The sequence below is a fragment of the Cricetulus griseus genome, chromosome 3, assembly GCF_003668045.3.
Source record: "Cricetulus griseus strain 17A/GY chromosome 3, alternate assembly CriGri-PICRH-1.0, whole genome shotgun sequence".
Classification (NCBI taxonomy): Eukaryota; Metazoa; Chordata; class Mammalia; order Rodentia; family Cricetidae; genus Cricetulus; species Cricetulus griseus.
This window is the reverse complement of record NC_048596.1, coordinates 77,247,539-77,272,745: the sequence shown is the minus strand read 5'-3', so window position 1 is coordinate 77,272,745 and position 25,207 is coordinate 77,247,539. Positions and strand designations below refer to the sequence as shown.

Here is a 25,207-nt window from a genome sequence, read left to right as displayed (position 1 = left end):
GACAAAAAGAATTGTGACTTTGGGGAGCTTGGCAAGGGGCACTGGGAAATTGTTTGATGGGTATATTAAATTTGTTGTATGGGTTTGACTTGTACAACACGGGATGGTTTTGGTGATGGATAATGGTGAAGGTTGTACAACAGTAACTGTACTAAATGCCATCGAACACTGCACTGAGAGAAGGCTAAAATGTCAACTGGCTGTGGTGGCCCACACCTGTAATCACAGCACTTGGGGTGTGAAGGCAGGGGAATCAAAAGTTCAAGATTAACTTTGGCTATATAGAGCATTCAGGGAGAGCTTGGACTACAGGAGGCCCTATCTCAAAAAGTACATATGCAAGGGCTGGCAAGATGGCTTAGTGGGTTAAGGCATTTGCTGCCAAGCCTGAAAATCTGAATTTGATTCCTGGGGACCACATGCTTGAAGGAGAGAATGGACTCCTGCAGGTTGTCCTCTGACTTCCATGTGCATGCAATGGCACACCAACAAACAATTAATTAATGAGTTAGCTAATTAACTGAAAACTAAATACACAGTGAAGAAGGAAGGCTTTTCGACAGATATTATTGTTTGCTCCTTTAATCCCAGAAATGGAGAGATAGAGGCAGGAGGGTCTATAAGTTCCCAGACAGCCTGAGCTACATAATAAAACTCCTTTTTTAAATGAGCAAACAAACACACAAGTTAAGATGATGAATTTTATATTATATAATGATAAAATAGATAAGCCATTCTAGCTAGCCTGGGAAGAAGAGCTCCTTTTGCCTGGTGCCTTTAGCAATACATTGATCTCAAACTTTCCTCATGATCTACAATCAGAAGAGACCGATGAGCACTTGATGAATGTGGCAGAGTAGCTTAGATCTCCTGGACTTGTTCACCACGAGTGAAACAGTTTCTAAGCAGACAGTGAGATCATCAGCTGCAAAAGACCAGGTCACTCCCTGGCTGCTGGGACCTGTGTGGGGACGTCAGCATTGCTAACACAGGCTCAGTCATTGGCCTGTGGGTATCAGAACGAGGAGCCTTCTGCAAGAGTAAAATCCATATTCTAGGCAAGTATTTTGCTGCAGGCAGTAAAGGTTGTGGTGTGTGTGTGTGTGTGTGTGTGTGTGTGTGTGTGTGTGTGTGTGTGTGGTCTAGTCCTGGGAACCCAGAGTCTTTTGTATGCTAGGCAAATGCTCTACCAACAAGCTATATCCACATTCTTCATTTTGTTGTTGTTTGTTTTTCGAGACAGGGTTTGTATAACAGCTCTGTAGCTCTGGCTGTCCTGGAACTCACCATGTAGACCTGGCTGGCCTCAAACTCACAGAGATCTGCCAGCTTCTGCTTCCCTGAGTGTTGGTATTAAAGGCATGCACCACCACTGCCTGGCTTCTTTTTCTTAATTTTTAAAAACCAGGCTTTTTTGGCCAGGCAGTGGTGGTGCATGTCTTTATTCCCGTCACTCAGGAGGCAGAGGCAGGTGGAGCTCCATGAGTTTGAGGCCATATAGAGCATGTTCTAGGACAGCCAAGTCTACACAGAGAAACCCTGTTTTGAAAAAATGAAACAACAACAAAAAGACATTCTTTTTGTGTGTTTATTTTATTAATTTTTTGAGATATGAACACATTGTGTAGCCTTCGCTGTCCTGGATCACAATATAGACCAAGTTGGCCTCGAGCTTATAGAGATCTACCTGCCTCTGCCTCAGGAGTGCTTCGACTAAAGGCATGCACCACCACACCCCATTCTTTTAAGAGACATCCTTAGCTGTCATAACTGGGAGATGCTGCTGGCATTTTGGTGGAAAACACCAGAGAGGCATCTAAACAGCCTACCATGCACAGACAGATCTCCCACAATGAAGACTTGCCCCTTCCTAAATGTGGAGAGTACTCACATCTACACACCCCCACCCACGCCCTCACCTATACCCTCCTAAGTGTCTTCCTGGTCTTCGTTAATTTTCAATGAATCACAAGAAGTTTATAGCATAAAGAAACACTTCTAAAATTAGCCTGTTGCATAACACCCTTTAAAGCTAGGAGCCAGGGGTTCTGCTCAGGGCACGGGGCGGCGGAAGGAGGGGGGAGGGGCACCAGTGAACCATTCCCGCATCAATAGGCAGGTGTAGATATGACAAGTTTAACATACAACAGACTTTCTGGAGGTTGCAGGGAGCACTTGGGATAAGGAATGGAAGGCACACAAGGAAAACAAGGTTTAATAATGATGATATGGTTTTGTTTTTAAATAACTGAATGAATGCTTGACATTTCTGTGTTTCCGGAAAAGCACTGCCATTTGAGGATGCTTCAACTGGACACATCAGAAACTCAAGTTTCCATTTGATTGGCCAAGATTTTCTGTCAGAAAAATAAAAACAGAAACAGAAAAGTGTAATTGTTTATTCTACTCCATGCATTTCCTCCCTTTTTGCTTTTTGTTTGTTTGCTTGAGACATGAGTTCATTACGGAGTGTGGCTGGCTTCAGAGTGTGGCTGGCTTCAGACTGCAGACCTTCCTGCATCAGTGCTGGGATGGCCGTGTGTCTCGGCATTCCCTTCTTCCTGCTGCATCTAAGTGTTTTTTGCCCTAGCCAACTTCTGTGTGGATGAGTGAAGCTCGAGTGAGTATTTCAACTTTAATTACTCTTTAAAATTGTGTGTGGGCATGTGCTCTGGCTTGCATGGAGAGGCCAGAAGATAACCTGTGGGGATCAGTTCTCTCCATCTACCATGTGGGTCCTAAGGCCAAGCTGTCAAGCTTGTTGGCTAGTGCCTTTATCTGATGAGTCCTCTCACTACTCTGTTTTTGGTTTTGTGTTTATTTTCCTACCACGGTTTCATGAATTCAGGTTGGCACTGAAGTTATTATGTAGTCAAAGCTGACATTGAGCTCCTGATCCTCTTGCTTCCACCTCCCAAATGCTGGAATTATAGCCATGTGCTGGTTCCTGGATCAATTTTATTTTATTTATTTTTTTGAGACAGACAGGGTCTCATTATGTAGCCCCAGATGGCCTAGAAGTTGCTGTGTAGACTAGGTTAGACTGGAACTCAATGAGATCCACTTACTTCTGCCTCCAAAGTGCTAAGATTAAAGGCATATGCCACCATGCCCAGCCCAATTTTAACTTTTTATATATTTTTGTTGTCGAGACAGGGTTTCATATAGCCCAGGCTGGCCTTACACTCACTATGTAGCTCAGAATGACCTTGAAGTTATGTTCCTCCTTTTTCTGCCTCCTACATGCTGGGCTTAATAGGTAACCACCACCTTAGCCAGGTTTTATACCCAGCAACCATTCTCAAACTCACCAATTGTTCAGGGAGACTTTTCACCTTTCAGTTTTAAAACAAGTCTAGGACTAGAAGATGGTTCAACCGGAACAGTGCTTGCCAGAGTTCATATCCAACATATGAAGTCAGAAAGGTGTGGCAGTCACCTGCAATCCCAGCACTCTGGAGGCAGAGACAGGGGATACCTTGGGCAAGTTGGATATACAGACTAACCAACCAGCAAGTTCTGGATTCAGATGAGAGATCTTACACCAATAAATAAAGAGAAAGGCAATGTAGGAAGACAGCCAATGTTAACTTTGGCCCTACACACACTCACGCACACACACACACACACACACACACAGAGAGAGAGAGAGAGAGAGAGAGAGAGAAGAGAGAGAGAGAGAGAGATATATATATATATATATATATATATATATATATATATATATATAGGAGTCATGTATACACACTTCTTACACAAACACACCAAGGAAAGGGAGAAGTTCAAACAGCTGGTTTTGGTAACACATGCCTATAACCCCTCCACTTGGGAGGTAGAGATGGAGGGAGCAGGAGTTCAAGATCATCCTCTGCTACAAAATGAGTTTGAAGCTAGGCTGAACTACATGAGACCTTATACAGAAAACAAAAAACAAAGCAAAAGAACACCATAGACAAAACCTTCCACAACACCCTCTACATAGTCTATGTTCAACCTTTTGGCTTTGAGATCCTACGTTTGTTGTCATCTACAAAATCCATACTCAGAACTACACAACCAAGTTATTGCAAAAAAATCGAAAACAAAAACTCATAATGCTTTTTTTCCCCATTTTCAACATTTTGTTGGGCCACATGAATAGTTCTCTGGGGTGTGTGTATGTGGCCTGTGGTCCACAGGGTAGATAGGCAGGAGGGCTGTCTGTAGGGAGCCGTCCCTGCATTCTCCATTACAAGATGGCGCCTGCATCCGGCAGGCACCGAATGTAAACAAGATTATTGTGCAGGCGCTGGGTAATTTTCCATTCCTTGATCTCTGCCTATTCCGTGGCGTCATATGGCCCGATGAGCTACAGCCAATCATGGGGTGACACATCCGAGGCGGCGGTTGCCAGCCTTTATTAGGGGACGGGATTCTTGGCTCGGGGTCTCCGCTTTTGTAAGCTTATGCTCTCTCTCTCTCAAGAGGCATAAAGCTTTACTGCAGAAGGATCCGAGTGTCCTGTGTGGTTCTTGCCGGCGAGACTATCTCGCGGGATATCTGGTGCCGAAACCCGGGAACTTGTTAACATCGCCGGCACTGCGGAGACCCCTCGGACGGGGCGAATTCAGAACTACAGGGTGGTAAGTTCTGAGAGGTATGCTTTATTCTGACACCTTCTTTTTTGACTTTGCTTTTAATTTGTCACCACTATGGGATGGATCAATAAAAGCCTTAATTCTAGTCTTTATTACATTGGTCTTATATTGTGCCCACCGTGGCTGGTGTTCCAGTTCGCGAACTTACCCCAGGTAGCCTCCAGCATAATGGGCTCTTCAAAACAGAGAGACCTAATTAAAAACTGTCTAGAGATTGAGGCTTGCTGTCCCATGGTAGCAGAGAGTCAAAAAACGCTTAAAGAGGTACAAGATAATATATCAAAAACCGAACGAGATGAGAGATTAGGAGCTCAAAAAAGAAAGGACATGTCTAAGGAAAAAGGCCCTCCCCAGAATACAAAAAAAGGGGGAGAGAAAATAGGGAATAACCGGTCACACCCCGGTAAATTTAAGAGAAATAAAGACTCAAAACCTAGCCTCTACCCTACCGTGAAACTAGAGGCCTTGGAGCTGAGCAACTCAGACTCTGAGATTTTAGACTCTAGAGAGGAAACAGAGCTAGAGCAAGACAGATACCACCCTGATAGATATCGGCTGCCAAAAGTGAAAGCAAATATGAGGCCATCGCCTGTTAATCCAGCGGGTGTACTTCCATCAGCACCCCCATTATTTGGTACCGACTCCTTTTTACCATTAGAGGAGCGGAGGAAACTACAGATGGCTTTCCCAGTCTTTGACAGGGGAAAACCAAACAAAAGGAGGGAATGGGAGCATCCTTACCCTCGGTGCCAAGAGTTGCAATATCCATGGCACTCTTTACCCTTAATTTTCTAAACATTGACACTCAGGGCCATACTGCGGCCAAGCGCCACACCTCAGAACCTAAAAGGCCAAAGGAAATGGTAAAATGGAAAGATATTTTAACTGGTCTTTGGAGAGGCCCGGATCCTATTCTCATAAGATCCAGGGGAGCTATAGGTGTTTTTCCACAGGATGAAGAGAATCCCCTGTGGATCCCGGAAAGACTCACACGAAGAGCCCCTTCGGACCCTCAAAAGTCGGAACTCCACCCTCTCCCCGGGAGTTGAGAGCCGCTATTATCCAGATTAACTCCTGTCCTTGACGGAGAGATTGTCATCATAGATCGCTTCAGCTGTCTCCTATTTTAAGGAATGGGTGGGGATGGGATTGTTTGGTGCAGCCGTTTGCTGCGGATTGGTGTTGCTTCTCTGGCTGGTCTGTAGGCTCAGGGCTCAAACTAAGAGAGACAAGGTGGTTATCGCCCAAGCGCTTGTAGCTTTGGAACAAGGGGCTTCCACTGATATTTGGCTAACTATGCTTAAGCAATAGGCCGCCGGCCAGACAGCTCTTACACACCCGGAGCCTAGGCTCATTGCACAGGGTAGAGTGTCTGGCTTGAGCAGCCCATGAGGGATGTCGAGCAAGGCATCGCACAGAGAGTTGCCCAGTATGCAGGCTTCTCTGGGAGGCATGTTGTCCTGCATAAGGGTTGCCTGCCCTAGTCTCCCTTTCCCAGAAAAACGGCAGAGGACAGGTCGAGAGCGCTTTGGGTCAAGCTAACAGCCTGATGGCGACTCTTGTACACAGTCTTAATGTTTGATTGGGAAGGTACAACCTCTGCCTCTATCCCTCAACATTTGGGTGACCTATTTGCTTGTAAAAATATGAAGCCTTATCATTAATTAATAAAAAAGGGGGAGATGTAGGGAGCCGTCCCTGCATTCTCCATTACAAGATGGCGCCTGCATCCGGCAGGCACCGAATGTAAACAAGATTATTGCACAGGCGCTGGGTAATTTTCCATTCCTTGATCTCTGCCTATTCTGTGGCGTCATATGGCCCGATGAGCTACAGCCAATCATGGGGTGACACGTCCGAGGCGGCGGTTGCCAGCCTTTATTAGGGGACGGGATTCTTGGCTCGGGGTCTCCGCTTTTGTAAGCTTATGCTCTCTCTCTCTCAAGAGGCATAAAGCTTTACTGCAGAAGGATCCGAGTGTCCTGTGTGGTTCTTGCCGGCGAGACTATCTCGCGGGACATCTGGTGCTGAACATTGCTCATGGATTTATAGACCCTTAGTCTATTACTTTTTAGAAATAAAAAGCCTTAAGACTTAACATTTATTCTTTTGTTTTTTGGGGGGTGGGGTGGGGCATTCGAGGCAGGGTTTCTCTGTGGCTTTGGAGACTATCCTAGAACTAGCTCTTGTAGACCAGGCTGGTCTCGAACTCACAGAGATCTGCCTGCCTCTGCCTCCTGAGTACTGGGATTAAAGGTGTACGTCACCACCGCTGGCTGCATTTATTTTTTTTTCTATTTGTTATCTTTTTTATTTAATCCATTAGCTCATTAACCAACCTGTTTTTTTTAAATCATTTTTTATTTGAATTAGAAACAAGATTGTTTTACATGACGATCCCAGTTCCCTTCTCCCTCCTGTCCTCCCCTACTACCCCCCCAACCAAAACCCTACCTATCACATATCCTTTCTTCTATTCTTCTCCTGACTCAACCTTTCTGTTCCCTCATGACCTCTGCATCCTTCCTCTTCTTCCCTTCTCATTCTTGTAGCTCCCTCCCCCCTCTTCCTGTGCTCTCAATTTGCTCTGGGGATCTTGACCCTTTCCCCTTCTACAGGGGATCATGTATGTCTCTCTTAGGGTCCTCCTTGTTTACTTGCTTCTCTCCAACCTGTTTTTTCTATGATTGGGATAAAATATTAACCACTGCTTTTGAAGAAAAGTGTATTTTTCTCATTTTGTTAAACTTTTTCTGCAGAGCTTGGGGATTTTTAGAGAAGGAAGAGAATAAAATAAATTTAGAAGCTGGCATAGTGTTTCACACCTGTAATCCCAGCACTCAGGAGACTGAGTCAGGAGGGTCTTGAGTTCAAGGCCAGCTGGGGCTGCAGAGTGAGACCCTCTTTGAGTAAAACAAAGCCAGTGTGTTGAAAGAAGCAAAGCTGCTTGGACCTGGATATTGCATTTGATCATCTCTGTTGCATGCAGTCTTTGAACCTTGGCTCTCTGTCTGTCTACCTCACAGGATAGGCACAAGGAGTAAGTAGGGTGGCGTTTGTTAACCACTCTGTGCACAGCCTGGACCAGGACTACTGATCATTAACCGGTATTGTAATGATAACAGTTTAATGACTGCAATAGTAAAAGGCATAGCAAAGGTTTCTGGTTTTCCATTCTTTTTTTGAGAGAAAAAGAGAGACAGAAAGAGGAAGGGAGGGGAGGAGGGTGGAGGGAGGGAGGGAGGGAGGGAGGGAGGGAGGGAGGGAGAGAGAGAGAAGAGAGAGAGAGAGAGAGAGAGAGAGAGAGAGAGAGAGAGAGAGAGATATTTACTATATAGCTTAGGATGGCTCTTTTGATGATTCTCCTGTATTAGCCTCCTAACTGTTGAAATTACAGGCACGAGCCACCACACCTGTCCTAAGGTTTCTGATTTTAAAAGCTGTTTCTTCACTGTGCATTTTCTATGTTTACAGTGATAAAATATTGCCCTCAATAGCTTCAAGACTGAATTCTGTATTCTTTTCTTTGGGACTGTAAGTTCACCTCTGGATTCCCTCTTTATGTCTAGAATGACATGCCCAATAAACCCAAATCAGATTGGGTTTATTTTTAGCTTTTTACTGAAGTAAAACACACAGGGAAAACCCATTGCCACAGCATTGTCAATTATCACACAGTGAGTACAGCTACAGCAGCATCCATACCATGACACTGTTTCCATGTGCTCTGGCCTGGTGACCTCCCAAAGCTAACAGGATTACCAATTTTGTTCGTTGCTGAACCCTGCAGTATACAGGATGTATTCTTTTGTGTCTGCCTTCTTTTTCTTCTTTTTGAGATTCATTTGCTCGTTAACCAATACACAGGACCCACCCCACCCCACCCCAACCTCCCTGCCACCCAATGCTTCTCTCATCAAAACATTATCATGTTTATGTGTGGTATCTCATGTAGGCCTCAATAAAGCAGTTAATATTTATTAAGTCTAGTTGAGATTAAGTCTAGTTGAGACTTGGAGAATGAGCAGACTTTTGTCCAAATCAGGGAACAATGTAGGTGAAAGAAACAGTCTGTCTAAAGACTCAAGGGAGACTGGAGCTCATGGGTATTGAGGACACCAGCATAGTCAGGCTTCTGGAGTAGAAATTCCATGCTATGTCCAAATGTTTTTGAATTGCCACACCCCAGCTATGCCCTGTATTTTTCTACAAACACAAGGATACATAAATAACAATGTCATTACTGTTCAAGTGAATATGCTCTTACATATGGGAGGTTTTTTATTACATTATAAATATATGTATACATGTGTATATTTGTGTATGTGTGCACTCTTCCATGTACATGAAGGTGTGTTTGCATGTGTGTGCAGGCAAATGTAGAGACCTGAGGTTGGCACCTCGATCACCCCCCCATATACTCACTGAGGCAGAGCTGGCCAATGCAGCCATTCTGCTGGTCAGCTTACTCCAGTCATCCCCCTCTGTCTTGTGAGCACCGGAATTACAGGCGGACTACCAGTCTATCCAACATTTATGAGGGTTCTGGAGATCCTAACTGTGGTCCTCACACTTGGTAGGTGCTTAGTCTCTAGCAGTCACCCCAGCTCATGCAGGTTTTACTTCTACAGCTTTCCAAATCTAAGACTTATTGGGCCTGTGCATACAAGTATACATACAGAGTTAGTAAATATTGCAAGGTTGTGTTTCAATGTCTGCCTATGCCTGTTTTCCTCACTGTATCAGCACTGGTTGATGATTGCTTTAAAAAGTCTACCAATCTAATACTGAAAAGTTTATTTATATTGCTTTATTTGATTTTCCCCCATGAAAATATTGCATTTCCCTTTGGTTTCTCTTTTCCTTTTATTTTCTTTCTCTTTCCTTCTGTGCTGACAATTGACCCTTACCCAACCCTTCAGTCACTAAACTATTACCTCAAGTCCTGACTTCTCCCTTTGTATACATTTTCTAATTTGGATAGCAGGACGCAGGGAAAAGAATGAAAAAGGAGAAACGGGAGCTTCGTGAGCATGCTTATAATGAAAGACAGGTGATGGTTGGCTACAGTGAGATTGAGAGGATGATGGGAAGATGGCCCATTATCACCGTGCCTTAGTGATCTGCTGTCTGTTCAGCAGCTTCCTGGCTGGAAGGAGTTCTGACATAGTCAACACGTCTGGTTATCGATAGTTTAGCTAACCATAGGTTATTGTGACATGGGTCCCGGTGGCTTCTATGAGAAAGGGGGTTGATTGCTTAGGTTCAAACGCATCCTAAAATTTGAGACTGGAAACGATTCATTTCCTGCAGTCAGATTGCCCCAGGCTCCAAGCCACCACACAGGCTGAACAACTGCAGAGCTGTTTCTACAGAGACACAGCCTGGGTTTAGGAACACAGATGTTCACTCTTTGCCTAACCTCAAGGATTAGCTATCAGTTCTATTCATTAAAGAGCTGACTCCAAAAGTCTTAGTATTTATGCGCTGGGAGCTTACTTAGCCATTTGGGGGAAAATGCATGTATATTAAAAAGTACATATATATTGAAAAATGAAGACATAATTTTACACACATATAATTATATTGAAAACATTTCCACCCATATTTTATTTTATTATATAAATATGACTAAGAAATTAATTTGAGTTCTGAAACAGCATTCTTTTTGCATATGTATGTGTATGACATATATGCATGTGTGTGGGCACCCCTATGTGTAGGTATGTGCATGTCTGTACACATATGGAGGCCAGAGATTGATATTGTGAATCTTCCTCAATCATGCTTCCCATCATTAAGGCGTGGTGGGTCTCTTGCTGAACAGTGCTCACCTGTAGGACTAGTGTAAGGAAGTAGCTTGCTCAAGGCGTCTCCTGTCTCTGTCGAGAAAGCTCTGGGATTATAGGCAGGTCTCCCTGCTCACCTGGCTTTTGTATGTCTTCTGGGAACTCAAACTCCAAGAGTCCTCATGATTTTGTGGAAATGTTTAATCCACAGAACTAGCTCCACAGTTCCATAGTCCATAACCTTCTTCTTCTTCTTCTTCTTCTTCTTCTTCTTCTTCTTCTTCTTCTTCTTCTTCTTCTTCTTCTTCTTCTTCTTCTTCTTCTTCTTCTTCTTTTGAGACAGGATCTCACTGTGTATCCCTGGCTGTCTCAGAACTCAGTATGTAGACCAGTAGACCAGGCTGGCCTTATGCTCACAGAGATCCTCCTGCCTCTGCTTCCCAAGTGCTGAGATTAAAGGCATGTACCACCACCACCCAGCTAGTTTCTCAGACTTTGTAATCAGATCAGGCATGGCTATTCTCATGTCTTCTTCCATGTTGCTTTTCGTGGAATTTTTTTTAAATATTGTTTTTAACTCTTGTTTTTATTATTCAACTGGATATCTTTATGTCTTATGAGTGTACACAATGTGGGATCCCCTGCTGGATTACGGCAGAAGTGAGCTGCATGATATGGGTGCTGGGAACAGAACTCAGGTCCTCTGGAAGAGCTGGGAATGGAACTCAGGTCCTCTTTGCCACTGAGCCATTTCTCCAGACCCAGACATTTGGATTTTTTTATAGCGCGGTGACTGCTATAAAATCAGCTTCACAAAGATAGACGATCTATTGCAATTAAAAGGCGAGGTAGTGCAGCCAAGCTGTTGAGGTGGAGTTGTCTCTAGCCGTGGAATGGTTTCTGAGAGACACTGAGGAGCATTACTGTTTTCTCTGGAAGATGAAAGTGTTCACAGTGTGAACACTTTAAGGTGTGAACTTGCAGGAGCTCAAGGCATAGTCTGGCGACTACAGGGTGATTAATGTACCAGGTCTGGAGTAGATATTCCAGGGTTTGATCTGGTGTCATTCATGGTCACGATGTCATCACAGATCTGCCCACATTCTTGCATGAGCAGAATAGCTGTCCATTTGAGAAAAGGGGAGGGCAAAGTACCATCAAATGCTAACTGCCTTTGAACTCCATCTGGACCTGGTGGCAGGCTACAGGGACATCTTAAAGAATTACAATCCAAATAAGAATAAAATAGAGGCCTCGGTTATATCAACTATGGGTTGGAAAGCTGCAAAGTCATTAGGAAAATTTTATCACCCTAGCCTACTGGGATCTTTGTGGTTTCAGAGACCACACTGTGCAGGGGTCATCCAGACACTTGAAAATTCTCAAGGGGAAAAGCTGCTGGTTAACTAGAGACTTGCCACTTGTTTTGGAGCCGAGGGATCCAAACTGGCCTCCAGTGGGGGAGGGGCATGTTTAGAGGACTAACAGCTAGTTTGCCCTGGCAGGAGTCAGGGAGGATCTAGTTTGATGTTTGGAAAAGTTAAATTGGGTCAGAAGAGTCCAAGTAGAACAGCAGGGTCAGGCATGAGAGCATGTTCCTGTTCAACTCTGTGGGCCCCTGTGGTGTGAAGTGAAAAAGCATAGGATGGACGGCCTGTGTGACTGGCCAATGGTTGCCCTTTGAATGTGAAATGCCTCCAATGCTCTCCCGTGTCTGAACACTCCATCCCCAGCTGGTCATGGGGCTGTTTTAGAAGGCTGTCAAACCTTTCAAAGGTAGTGTTTTACATCTTGGGCCTCTAGCCCCCTTCCAGCCTGCTCTCTGCTTCCTGATTGCAGGATACAATGTGACCAGCCACTAGTGACCTGCAGCAGTGCCTTCTCCACCATGATAGATGGTGCTCCTTAAACTAAGATAGGCCCTTCCTCCCTTAAGTTGCTTCCTTATGGGAGATACTGTCACTGGACTAACAGTGCAGGGAGCAACCATCCTGGTGTTTACCCAGTGCCTTCCTTTGTCTTCCTGTGCTCACAGTAGGGCTATGTTTCTCGGACCCTTCTGCAGTCAGGTGAAGCCATGTAACCAAGGTCTAGCCCATGAGGTGTACCCGGAAGAGAGACTTACTTCCAGGACCAGCCCATAGCAACCTCTTGTAGGACCCTCAACATTCTCTTTCTACATTTGCTGGAGGACACCCCAGGCCTGCAACATGGGGAGCTCAAAGATAGGAATATGCTGGTATCCTGGTGACCACTTAATGGAAAACTGTGTGGACAGTTCAGTGGGCAATGAACCCGTTATTATGTTAAGGCATTGAAGTGTTGGGGGCATGCTTGTAATGGCTCTTAACCTACTCTCATAGAAGCCATAATGGCTACTATTTATTGAGCCCTATCTCAGTGTATTCACACAGCAAGTCAATGAGAATGGGCCCCTTCCATATACTACAAGAGGAAATTGGAGCATTGCTGGCATCAGGTGAAGAACACAGTATTCTGCTCCCCAAATGCAGAATCCAAGTACAAAACTGTGTTTTACTGGCTCCCAGGGTGAAAGGAATGGATGAAAACTAGGTCGGCATGGAGACTTGATGAGGAGTTACTGCAGTGTTAGTAGCTGGGAGCCTGGGAGATGGGGAAACAGGATATGGTCCATACTTATTGAAAGGGTATCTGAAGGGCTCAGTGCACACAGGCCTAAATGCAGGTGTATAGTAATCTGTCTGACTGTCTATTATCTATCTATCTATCTATCTATCTATCTATCTATCTATCTATCTATGTATCTATCATCATCATCATCTCTGTATATGTACAGGTGTGTGTGTGGGGGGCGCACACATGTGGCATGTACACATGTACACATTACAGCTTACATGTGGACAGCCTTGTGTTTTATTCCTCATTTTCTGCTTTGTTCTTTTGAGACAGGGTCTTGGCTTATTGGATGCTGCGTGCACTAGGCTAACCAGCTCACTGTGACTTGGCGTTCTCTTGCCTCTGTCTCCTGCCCTGCCTCTGCCTCTCTATGCTGTAGGAACCCTGGAATTACAGACTTGCTGGACCACCTCAGGATTTATGTGAGTTCTGGGGACTCAGATTCAAGTTGCATGCTTACACGACAAGGACTTTACTCACTGAGCCATCTCCCTATTCCTAGCTAGAGGTTTTAAAGTAAGAAGTGGTGCTGGCCTGGGAGGAAACAGGAGAGAATTGTTCTAGAAGCCCCACTGGGAGTGTGTGTGGTGACTATCTTATCTTGCTGCTCACAAGGACACAGAGGAAGGCTGAAGAAGCATCTTGTGCAGTGTGATGTTGGGGTAGGAGGAGGCAGGAAGCAAGATGGAAGATAACCAGCATGAAAACAAGGTCCAAGCTTTTGGCCATGCAGAGATGCTCAGGGGAGCCTGTATCAGGGCTCTGGCTTGCTAGGCAGTCAACACACTGCCCAGCCTTTGTCTGGGTGTATCTACTTCTGTCCTGGAGTGGATACTTGTAATCTGCACCACTGTGTTCAAGTTCTTTAATCTCTTTGTGTCTCCTTTAATCATCAGAAAGTAGGGACAATGAATAACAGGACTTATCTCAGGGCTATTGTGAAAAGATTCAGTGTGCTTGTGGGACTGGACTTGTAGTGCGCTATTGGCAAGTGGTAGAGATGATCATTAAACTCCCTGGTCTTTAATAGTAGTCCTCCATCATCTCTATACACAGACACTCAGGTCTTCCATCTCTTTACAGAAGACACTCAGATCAGAGCTGTCAGCCCTGCAGAATCCAGAAACTCTGGTTAGAATAGCGATGGACTCACAGTCACTATTTAAATATTTGTGAGACAATCAAAGAAGGAAGCAAATTGTACCTTCTTTTTCCCCCTCCTCTTTCTCACCTTCCCTCCCTCCCTCTCTCCCTCCTTCAGTCTCTTCTGTCCTTCTGTTAGCTCACCTGCCCATCTACTTTTCTTGAAAGTTGATAGATTATGGCTGAGCTTATTCTTTCCTTCCGATAGTGGCAAAGTGTGTGTGTGTGTGTGTGTGTGTGTGTCATAAAATGTATCACTTAACTAAAAAGTGTGCAGTTTAGTGGCATTGAGTATCCTCAACTGTTTATCCATCTCTGCCATTCATCTCTAGAATATTTTCTCCCCCAACAAAAACCCAAGTCCCCTTGGATGCTCTATTCCAGGCTCTGGAAACCACTAGCTTTTTAAAACCAGCATGTATTTATTTATAAATATATTTATAGATAATAGATAGATAGATGATAGATAGATAGGGTTTGTGCAGAGGTCAGAGGACAACCTGCAGGATTGCAAGAGTTGGTTTTCTCCCTCCACTTTGTAGGTCCTGGAGATCAAACTCAGTTATCAAGCTTGGAGAAAAACTACTTTACCCACGAGGCCATTTTTCTCCCCTTCCTTTCCTTTTTTTTTTTATTTTTGAGATAAGGACTCATAAAGGCAGGCTGGCATCAGACTTTCTCTGTAGCCAAGGATGACCTTGCACTCTCCTGTGCCCACCTCCCACATGCTGGGATTACAGGTGAATACTACTATGTCTGGTTCTGTGTGGTGCTAAGAGAGGCCCATGGCTTCGTGTGTGCTAAACAAGTACACAGCCAACTGAGACCCATCCTGACCCCATTCTTCTTTCCGTATTTATAAATGTGACTGTCAGGGTACATCATATAGATGCAATTACATCGCCCTTTGTGACAGCTCACTGTTTTTATAATCCTAGGCTATGTCTTCCTGAAAAAGTGCTTTCTCTTCTGTGGCATGCTGTAAAGATGATGCCTAGGTCATGGAGTATTCACCAGGTGTATGTGAGACAATTTACAAGGCTGTTAGCCAGTTCCTGGCACACAGAAGTGTACAGTGTAACACCCAAGTATGTATTCTAAAGTTGATGGACATTATTATGTGTCTACTGTTTTATATGGTTATTGTAGGTGTTATAGCTCTGAGGAGAAAGGCTTCCCCAACAGGAGTATAGGAGTGTTACAGTTTTGAGGGGAAAGGCTTTCCCAAATGGAAGTGTTATAGCTCTGAGGGGGAAGGTTTCTCCAATGTAAGCCTTAAGCTTTGCTTGTGGGGGGATGTTCCCACTGCAAGTGATTCAATTGTGAGGGGAAAGGTATCCTGGCAGTCGGGAGCCAAGGAATACCACAAAGTCACACTGCACAACAAACGCCACACAAGAGATTGGGAGGATGGCTGCCTCTGCTCACATGAAAAACAGCAGAGAACTGAGCAGAAGACAGGGATTGTGTAGGGTTTCTTGGGGGACAGAGCTTTCCAGGAGGGAGATTTCCATGGTGAGGATTAGGGAAGTCTTTGTACTCTGTTGGGCAGAGCTTGGCTGCTTGTTTCTGGAGGGGCTGGGATTGGCCCTTATGGCAGGTAGTTTTCTGTGGACGGAGCCTGGTGGTTGGAGGTCTTCAAGGGTGGGGCTTGGACACTTGTTTCTTGAGGGGCTTGTAGGCATATTCTGAAATATGGACGCTGACATTTGGTAATATATCTGGAGCTGCCTTGGGCCTTTCTCATATATTCACTCAGTGAAACCTTGTAAGGATGCCATGATATGGGTTCAGTCACTGTCATCTGCAGAGAAAACAGTGGAGATGAAGAGAGTTCAGTTGTTCTCAGTTACATGGCTAGCTCCTGGCTTGCTCAGGTTGAGCTGGGGTTTCAGTGCGGGCAGTCTGAGTTGGGGGCGGGGGTGCATCTCATTGGCGGCCCCCTGGCTTCCAGTGTGTGAGGCTGTAGGTCCCACTCATCACCAGCTTTCCAAAGTCTACCAGCTTTACCATACACAGCAGTGCCGCATTGTCTCTTCTGCCTCAGGCACCCAGCAGCCACCATCTACTCTCACACACACTTGCTGGGTCAAGTCATCAGGATGAGCGTGGAAAAGGTCCTGGGTGAGAAGAAGGTGCATGGCAATGGTGGGATAATAATAGCGGAAGAGCTTATTGCTACTGAGTGTGTAGTTCTCTCTTCCTCAGGCCTGTGCACACATGCTGGCCACCTTTGGACCCTGGAGAGACGAGGGGGCCGGGAGTATGCTCTGCACGTGATGGAAGCAGGCCACACCTTTCCTGTTGCTGGCACCAAGCCCAGCAATCAGTCCCACGTGGCCCTTGCCCTGTTGAGATTAGAAAAAAAAAGTTTACCCTTCTGGGGCACCTCCCATCAAGCTTATTGCTTTCTGGACACCTTTGGGGGAACGTCTCCAGTCCTTTAAAAGAAAAGCCTGTAACGGACCGCTGGAGTGCATGCATTCTAGTGCGGCTCGTGCAATTCCTGCTAGCCCCGGCTTGAACCTTCTCGCACTCATGTCTGGGGAGGTGAGTTTGTTGCCTGGGCAAGGACACCAAGGATGTGTTCAAGGCTGGGGATGAGGTCTTCTGTTTGGGAACCACTGCCACCCATGTTTTCTCTCTTTTTTTCCCTACGGCAGGCACCGATGTGTGAAGTGGACCTAGGTGGCGGCAAGGTGAAGGAGACCAACACGGTTGGCAGATGCCGTGTGTCCTTTTATGAGCGATACATACAGCCGTGTATGGCAGAACTTTTGGGCTCTGCCCTCTTCATCTTCATCGGTTGCCTATCAGTAATTGAGAACAATCCAAATGCCGGGCTTCTACAGCCAGCCCTGGCTCATGGGCTGGCCCTGGGGCTCATCATCGCTATCTTGGGAAACATCAGGTGAGACCAGCTCCAGCATTTAGCCTAGTGCCAATCTAGAGAGCTCTTAGGCATCCACTTGGGGTCTTACAAATGGGGATGGGGTGGGGTCATCTGCAGCCTGTGAATTCTATGGGCAGATCATTCTCCAGGTCTGTTAAATGGGAATAATATTGTTACTATTTTTTTTTAAAGTTACTTTCCAAGCCAACACACATCTGTTGCTAACTATGCCTCTGCTCTTCACTGAATGTTCTTTTGATGTCATTCTATTCTCATAACAAATTGATGGAATAGGTCATGTTATTCCCACCCCCCCTTTTTTTTCAAAAGAGAAAGTTCACATCACCACTGGTATGTGCTAGAGGGGTGGAGCCAGGAGTCAAGTTCAAGCTGTCTGACTCTAGTGCCCCAAGTTGAGCACCTAAGGAGAGGAGAATGTGAGGTACTCAGTCCTCTCTGCTCTTGCTGTTATGTTTTGGAAGTGGATTAGGGAAAGTGAAGCAGCACAGAAGATCTGGCCAGGGTTTTATTTATCTACTGTAGTACACAGAAGGCTGTTGGGGCTCCAACTGGACAGGAGGTGTTTTTTTTTTTTTTTTTTTTTTTTTTTTTTTTTTTTTTGTGGGGCCAGAAAGATGACCCTTCTCTTGTGTGGCTTTCAGCTGGGTAAGGGTTCTGGGATGGGTTGTGGGAAGGAGGGCCATTTCCTAGCAGAGCCAGCTGTTAGGGTGGATATCGCCCGCTAGAGGCATCTGACTGAGTGAACTGGGCCAGGGCTGCTCTCTATTTAATCTCACTCAGAACCAGATTTGAGTGGAAACAGTGACATGCTGTTCTCTGGGAAGCAAGAATGGACACTTTTCTGTCTCTTTAAATGTCCAAGGAAGGCTGTGAGTGGGATGGAAAGCACATGACCTTTTATCTAGGTAGGCCTGTTGGTTTCCTGGCTGGGTGTCTGAGGTGAGCCACTGAGCTTCTGTGCAATTGTGTGACACCGAAGATGGCAACAGCTGCGGTTCAGTGAAGTCCTGAGTATGACTAGTAGGCAGAGATGCATGCTGAATACACACCAACATCTTGGTTTTGCAGTCTGTGTGTGGTGTACAGATTTGGCACTTGGCCACATTTCTGGAGGGCTGGACCAAGCTCTGGGGAGCCTAGGGGAATTTATGGATGTTCTCCTTATGTGTTTGTCCCTAAGGCCACCTAGAGCCTGGATTTAGGGCTGTTCCACCCATCCCCAGCTCCCTTTGTGCCTCTCATCTCATCACAAGGCTTTTCAAGGAAAATGGGGATTTGCTGCATTTCTGCTTATGACAGGGCCAGCTTGGGGGACAGGCTAGAGTACATATTCTCATTCCATGGTGAGCCTTGGACCTTGGCCTCAAGGCTTCCTTTTCCTCTTGGTTGTAGTGGTGGACACTTCAACCCTGCTGTGTCTCTGGCAGTTACACTCATTGGAGGCCTCAACATCATGCTGCTTATTCCCTATTGGATCTCCCAGCTGTTTGGGGGACTGATTGGGGCTGCCTTGGCTAAGGTCAGTGATCCCTGCTGGGACTGGGGCTGGTGGCTTGTTTCTGATGGCATTTCCTTCCCCTTCCCCCTCTTTCCTTAGGGTTGATACTCAGTTTATGCTTGAAATCTTTCCATCAATCAAAAAAGCTAGTTCAGGGGCCAAAGAGATGTCCCAATGGTTAAGAGCACTGGCTGCTCCTCCAGAGGACCTAGGTTTAATTCCCAGCATCCACATGGCAGTTCACAACCATCTGGAACTCCAGTTCCAGGGGTCCCACATGTCCCACATCCTCTTCTGGCCTCTGTGGTTACCAGGCATGCATGTGGGACACAGAAACACATGAACACAAAACACTCATACATATAAAAATAAAGTATTTTCTAAAATAAGCAAGATCTTTTTAGCTGCAGGTTCCTCCATCTGTCAGCACTGGTGATGGATCATAGGGCCTTCCATATGCTAGAGAAGGGTTCTACCATAGACTTTATCCCCAGGCTGGCCCAAAGATTTTATAGCTTTACACATAATTCCATGGGCTCTTCCCTCCCTCCCTCCCTCCTCCCTCCCTCCCTCCCTCCCTCCCTCTCCTCCCTCCCTGCCTCCCTACCTCCTCCCTCCATGCTCTCTCCTCTTTTCCATTTTTCCTTTCTCCCCCCTTCTGACTCCCGACCAGTGCCTGCTCCCTGAGGCTGACTCAGCTTCACCCCCGCACTCAGCCTTCCTCAAGGCCTGCAGGTCCTGCCTGCCATGTCTTCAGCTTCCAAAGCTTGTGAGGCAAAGTGGTTTTGTGCTCTTTTCCCCAAAGGGGGTGATGTAAGCAGGCTAGGCTTTAGGGCACAACACCCATTACCCTCAATTTTCAGGTGAACACAGCAAGGTTCAGAGATGTCTTTTAGCTCCCAAAGTCACATGTAAAAATGGGAGGAACTGGGATATGGGCATAGATATGTCTCACTGCATGTGGGTTGGTAGGCCACATGGTAGGCCCCTGTGCCCAGCTCCCAGCTTCTCTCTGTCCTAGGCTGAGTGTTTTTTCTCCACAGGCGGTGAGTCCAGAGGAGAGGTTCTGGAATGCATCTGGGGCAGCCTTTGCAACAGTCCAGGAGGAGGGGCAGGTGGCAGTAGCCCTGGGGACAGAGATCATTCTGACAATGTTGTTGGCGTTGGCTGTGTGCATGGGCGCTGTCAATGGGAAGACAAAGGGCCCTCTGGCACCATTCTCCATTGGCTTCTCTGTCATTGTGGATATATTGGCAGGGTAAGAGTCCCTCAGTAGTGTGATTGCCATGCTCAGTTGTGGGTCACAACAGGGTTGAGGGCTGCAGACTCAGTTGCCAACAGGGGCCAGGAAAGTGTGGCAATGGGCTGGTTTGGGGCTGGCACTGGGCAATGGTGGGGTTTGCGGCAGTAGACAGGGCTAGGTGATTTTTGGCTGTGTGAGAATATGGTGACCCTTCTACTTCATTTAAAGCTAAGTCAAAGATTTGGATTTTTATAAAAATTCCCAATTTCTGTAGTAGAAATAAAACGTTGCCTCAGTCTTACAAAAAATTACCTCTACCCATGGTCTCTTTTATGTTGAGCCTCTTGTTAGTTTTGGGAAGTCATTAAGGAGACAGTTGGGTAAGGAATCATTTCTCCCATTGTACAGGTCATCAAATTGAGGTTTAGAAAGGCAAGAAATGACTTAGGGTCATTGAGAGTATCAATAAAGTGACAGACCTAGGACAATCACCCTCAATCTGATGAAGTGTGAAAGAGGCCACTTCCAAAAGTTCAGTTCCTTTCTTCTTTTTGGATACAGAACCAAACCTTTCTCAGGGTTCAGGTCTCTTTGCACCGTGGGTGTGCTGGGAATGCAGTACATCAGCAGTAGTGGTGCTTTTTTGCCCCCTAGTGGCAGTTGCTTTACTTACAAGTGTGCTCTCCCACTTGGACTGGCTTCTGGGTACAGAACCCAGTGAAGGCTTCAGGACCCAGCCTGAAGGCATGGGATCTGCAGACAGAACCCAGGGCTAGAGGTGCACCTTGGAAACAAGCTCTCTCCAGTGAGCCTGGGGTACATGCTCCCTTTAGTGTGCCTGGGAAGCAGACTCCCCTCTAGGGGAGGAGGGCCCAGATCTGTGGCATGAGAACCTCAATGGGCCAGCCACACTATAGTGATCATCAAGATATGCACATTTTGTCATTTGTTCCTGGCTACAACCTATGGGATGGGCGCTTTCATCTCAGTGGACATGCAGAGAGGTTAGACAAAGGTTACAGAGTGGAATTGCCTGGTCTGGATTTTGAATGTAGGTCAACTGGACTCGCAAGTGGGTGACATTCCTTGGACTTTGCTTTATAGACTTTGGAAAGGAAAGTTTCTATTTTTAACTCCTGTCATGACTAAGAAGGTGTTTCTGCTGGCCACTGTTCTAGAAGAGTGTGTGGGGAGTGGCCTACATGATGGCCATGCAGGAACAATCATTTGTCTGCCTGGTACTAACATCCTTTTACAGTCTCTGAGATTCACCCAGGTCCCCTGGTATGGGAGTTCAGAGAGGGTGTCTGGGTGGAGTGGTCTGAGATGCTGGTAAACTGTGTATCTATGTGTCTGCAGAGGTGCAATCTCTGGAGCCTGTATGAACCCTGCTCGTGCCTTTGGACCTGCTGTGATGGCTGGCTATTGGGACTTCCATTGGATCTACTGGTTGGGCCCTCTCTTGGCTGGCCTCTTTGTAGGACTGCTCATTAGGTAGGAGGGTGACAGGGAGTCTACAGCTAGTAGGTGACACTCACTTGGACTTGGGGGGGAAGGGGAATCTCCAGAGGGAACTAAGCTGATTCAGTCTAGGGCCATTGGCTCCAAGTGACAGAAATCCACTTTACAAGGGGGGGGGGAGGGTGCTAACTAGCTCATGAGTGGTTCTGGCTCCAAGTAGTGCTTAAATCTGTTTCTGGGGACTTGGGATATCTAATAGACTTTCCTTTCCTATGAGCGGGCTTTACCTTTAGAGAGGCTTACATTTTTTTAAAAAAATTTTTGTACAATATATTTGTATCATATTCTTTTCCCTCAAGGTCCTCCCAGGTCCTCCTCATACCCCTTCAACTGTGTCCGGAGGGCTAGATCTTGGCTGGCTGTGTAGCCTTCCTGTACCATTACCTACTGTAGTCCAGGGGCCTCAGGCCATGCCTAGGGCCTGGTGCAAAACACCACTAATCACTCTGTTACTGATTTCTGAATGGCTACCACAAGTATCCTTTTGCCCGAAGGGGCTGAGCTCAGGAAGCCACCTGTTTACAGAGTTCTGGGCCTACAGTTTTGCAATGAGAAGCTGGGTCATTTTCCCATGGGAAGGAGACCTCACAGAACAATTTACTTTTAGGCTCTTCATTGGAGATGAGAAAACCCGTCTAATCCTGAAGGCAAGATGAAGAAGCACTGCTGGGAGTCCTCAATGCCTGTCCTGAGCTGAGGATAGTACAATTGGATCACTTCCTGCAGGGCTGAGCACAGAAGAGCCACTGTGGCAGCAGCTGACCTTGGCCCGGCTTTTCTGGCAGACTGGATGCTGCTATGTCCCGAGCAAGTTCCTAGAACCTGGAATTCCTTTGGTTCACAGACTGCTCCTGGGGAATGTGTGGCCAACAATGTCTAAAGACAGATGGAGACCACAGAAAAAGAGGTCTTCTTGAGAGGGCAGGTCACAAGAGAGATGAGCAGGTGGGAAATGTGGCTGCTAAAGCTCATTTCCCTAGCCTTCTTCCTTCCTTCTTCCCTTCCTTCCTTCCTTCCTTCCTTCCTTCCTTCCTTCCTTCCTTCCTCTCTCTTTCTTTTTCTTTCTTTCTTTCTATGTTAGGTTTGGAACCCAAGGTCTCATGCATACTAGGGGAGCACTTTGCTACTCAGCTTCCTGCTCTCCCCACCCTCTTTCCTCTTGATTCCACTGTTACAGAAGGGATTTCGGGAGCCCAATGACCTCTTTGCTTCCCCAGCTGCCAATCTGATGCTGTAATAAATGGCTCAGTGTTTCCTTCCGGACGTCTTGGTTGACATCTCTTTCATTTGAGACATGGGCATGGGTGGGGAGGAAATCAAGGTCTGGTGAAGCTTTACCTTCACAGAGTCTGGCTAAACACAGTAGAGGCTGGTTTCCTGAGCTGATGTAGGGACTTAGGGTATGGTCCCACTCAGAGCCTATCCACACTCAGGCCAACCCACTGTGGCACTCACCCTGGAGCACAAGTTCATTTTCTTAGACTCTATTTAGAAGACCATGCTGAACATGGAATGTAGGGCCCAGGGCCTTGGTGAATGCCCAGTACTGTCTGGGTATGGACCAACCCCATTCACTGCACTCCAACTGGGGATGAGGTGGGGGTGAGGTAAAACTGCAAGAATTCCCAGTGGGAGGAGAATAACAGCAAGCAGTATAAACTAGGCCCAGTGAGCCAGTGGCATGTGGGTGGGAGATACAAGTAGAATAAAGAATAGATAATAAGACACGGTAGCAGTACATCTTCCAGATACAACATGTATTTCCTCTAAGAACCATGGGTCATACATAGGTTTGATTCCCAGCACCTGCATGGTGGCTCATGACTATCTCTTAACTCTAGTGTCAAGGGTTTCTGCTCCCCTCTCTGGCCTCCTGGGCATTGGATGCACATGATTCATAGACACAAGTACAGGCAAAGCACCCATACACATAATTCAAGAATGCATAAAAAATATCATGTACCATGATTAACTTGGCTTCATGCCAGAGATACAAAGATGGTTCAACAAACAAAAAATAGATAAATGCTTAAAAACTAGATAAATGTAATCCACCACACAGACTGAAAGGAAAAAAGATAATGATTATCTTATTAGATAATGAAAAAGTCTTTGACAAAACCCAACATCCCTTCATGATAAAAGTCCTGGTGAGACTAGGGATACGAGGGACATACCTCAATACAATAAAGGCAGTTTATAGCAAACCCATATCCAATATTAACCTAGACAGAGAGAAACTCAAATGGAACATGGTTCTGTTAAAATCAGGAACAAGACAAGGATGTCCATTTTTCCATACCTATTTAATAGTACTTGAACTCTTAGCTAGGGCAATAAGACAACTGAAGGAGATCAAGAGGATACACATGGAAAAGGAAGAAGCAAAAATGTATTTGTAGGTTGATGGGGAATGTACTGTGTATGTTTATCTTATTGATTGTTAAATAAAATACTGTTTGGCCAATGAGACAGGAAGTTAGACAGGACTAGGAGTCAAAGAGGATTCTGGGAAATGTCGTAGAGAAGTGCTGATCCAGGCAGGAAGTGACATAGCAAGGAGACTCATATTTAAGTGAAGGAGAAACAGGAAGGGCCCTCTTTTCCCCTCTGCTCCTGCTCCAGTGGCACAATGTGATCCACTGGCAAGGAGGGACGCCAATAAGGCGTCCAATAAGATAAGTCTTATAGGATATATATAGGTTTATGATAGTTAAGACTGAGGTAACAGATGAGAATCCTAGTCATTGGCCAAGCAGCATTGTACCTAATACAAGTTTCTGTGTATTCATTTGGGCCTAACTTGGGCGGGCAGCTGGTGTAAAGCTCACACGTGGCTTTTGGCAGAAAGATTTATCGTTAACAGTAGATTATATGATTTTGTACATAAAAGACCCTAAAAACTATGCTAGGAAACATGTGCATCAGCCAACACTTTCAGCAAAGCATCAGAATACAAAATTAACATACAAAAACCAGTAGCCTGCCTGTATACAAATGACAGACTGAGAAAGAAATCATGGAAACAGCATTTTTTCACAATAGACTAAAATTTCCCCCCCTTGGGATAAGTCTAACCAAGAAAGTGAAAGACTTGTGTAATAAAAACTTTAGCCAGGCGGTGGTGGCAAAAGTGAGGTGGTGGTGGTGGCACATAACCTTTAATCCTAACACTCAGGAATCAGCCGAAGGTGGATCTCTGAGTTCGAGGCCAGCCTGGTCTATAGAGTGAGTTCTAGGATAGTCAGGGATACACAGACAAACTCTGTCTTGAAAAACAAAACAAAACAAGACAAAACAAACAACCCCCTCCCACCCTCCCAAACTTGAAGACATAGAAGACAGCAACTGAACAAGATAACAGATGATGAAAAAGTCTCCTGTGCTCACGGATCAGTAGGATTAATACAGTGAAAATAGCCATCCTACCAAAAGCAATCTACAGGTTCAACACAATCCACATCAAAATTCCAACACAATTTTTAACAGAAATTGAAAAACAAAAAAACCTCACAATTTTAAGCTTCTTATGAAAGTGCAAAAAAACCCAGGATAGCTAAAATAATCTCAAATGATAAGAGAACTGTGGGAAGTATTATCATCCTAGATTTCAAGTTGTACTAGGGCGATATAGTGATAAACATAGCATGATATTGGCATGAAAACAGACATGTTGATCAATGGAATCAAACTGAAGACCCAGGCATAGTTCACATACCTCTGAACACCTGATTTTTGGCAAAGAAGCTAAAAATACACACTGGAGAAAAGAGAGCATTTTCAACAAATGGTGGTCAAACTGGA

General features: G+C 45.6%; 1 protein-coding gene across 1 annotated transcript; it reads left to right on the top strand.

Annotated features, from left to right (window-relative positions):
• The first annotated feature begins 16,765 nt into the window (after nucleotides 1–16,765).
• Nucleotides 16,766–22,620, top strand: Aqp8 (aquaporin 8). Its single transcript, XM_027410353.2, has 6 exons — nucleotides 16,766–16,777; nucleotides 16,891–17,138; nucleotides 18,534–18,660; nucleotides 19,683–19,897; nucleotides 21,242–21,376; nucleotides 22,011–22,620. The coding sequence occupies exons 1-6, from the start codon at nucleotides 16,766–16,768 to the stop codon at nucleotides 22,057–22,059; spliced, it is 786 nt and encodes a 261-aa protein (XP_027266154.2). The 3' UTR covers nucleotides 22,060–22,620.
• Nucleotides 22,621–25,207: the final 2,587 nt, after the last annotated feature.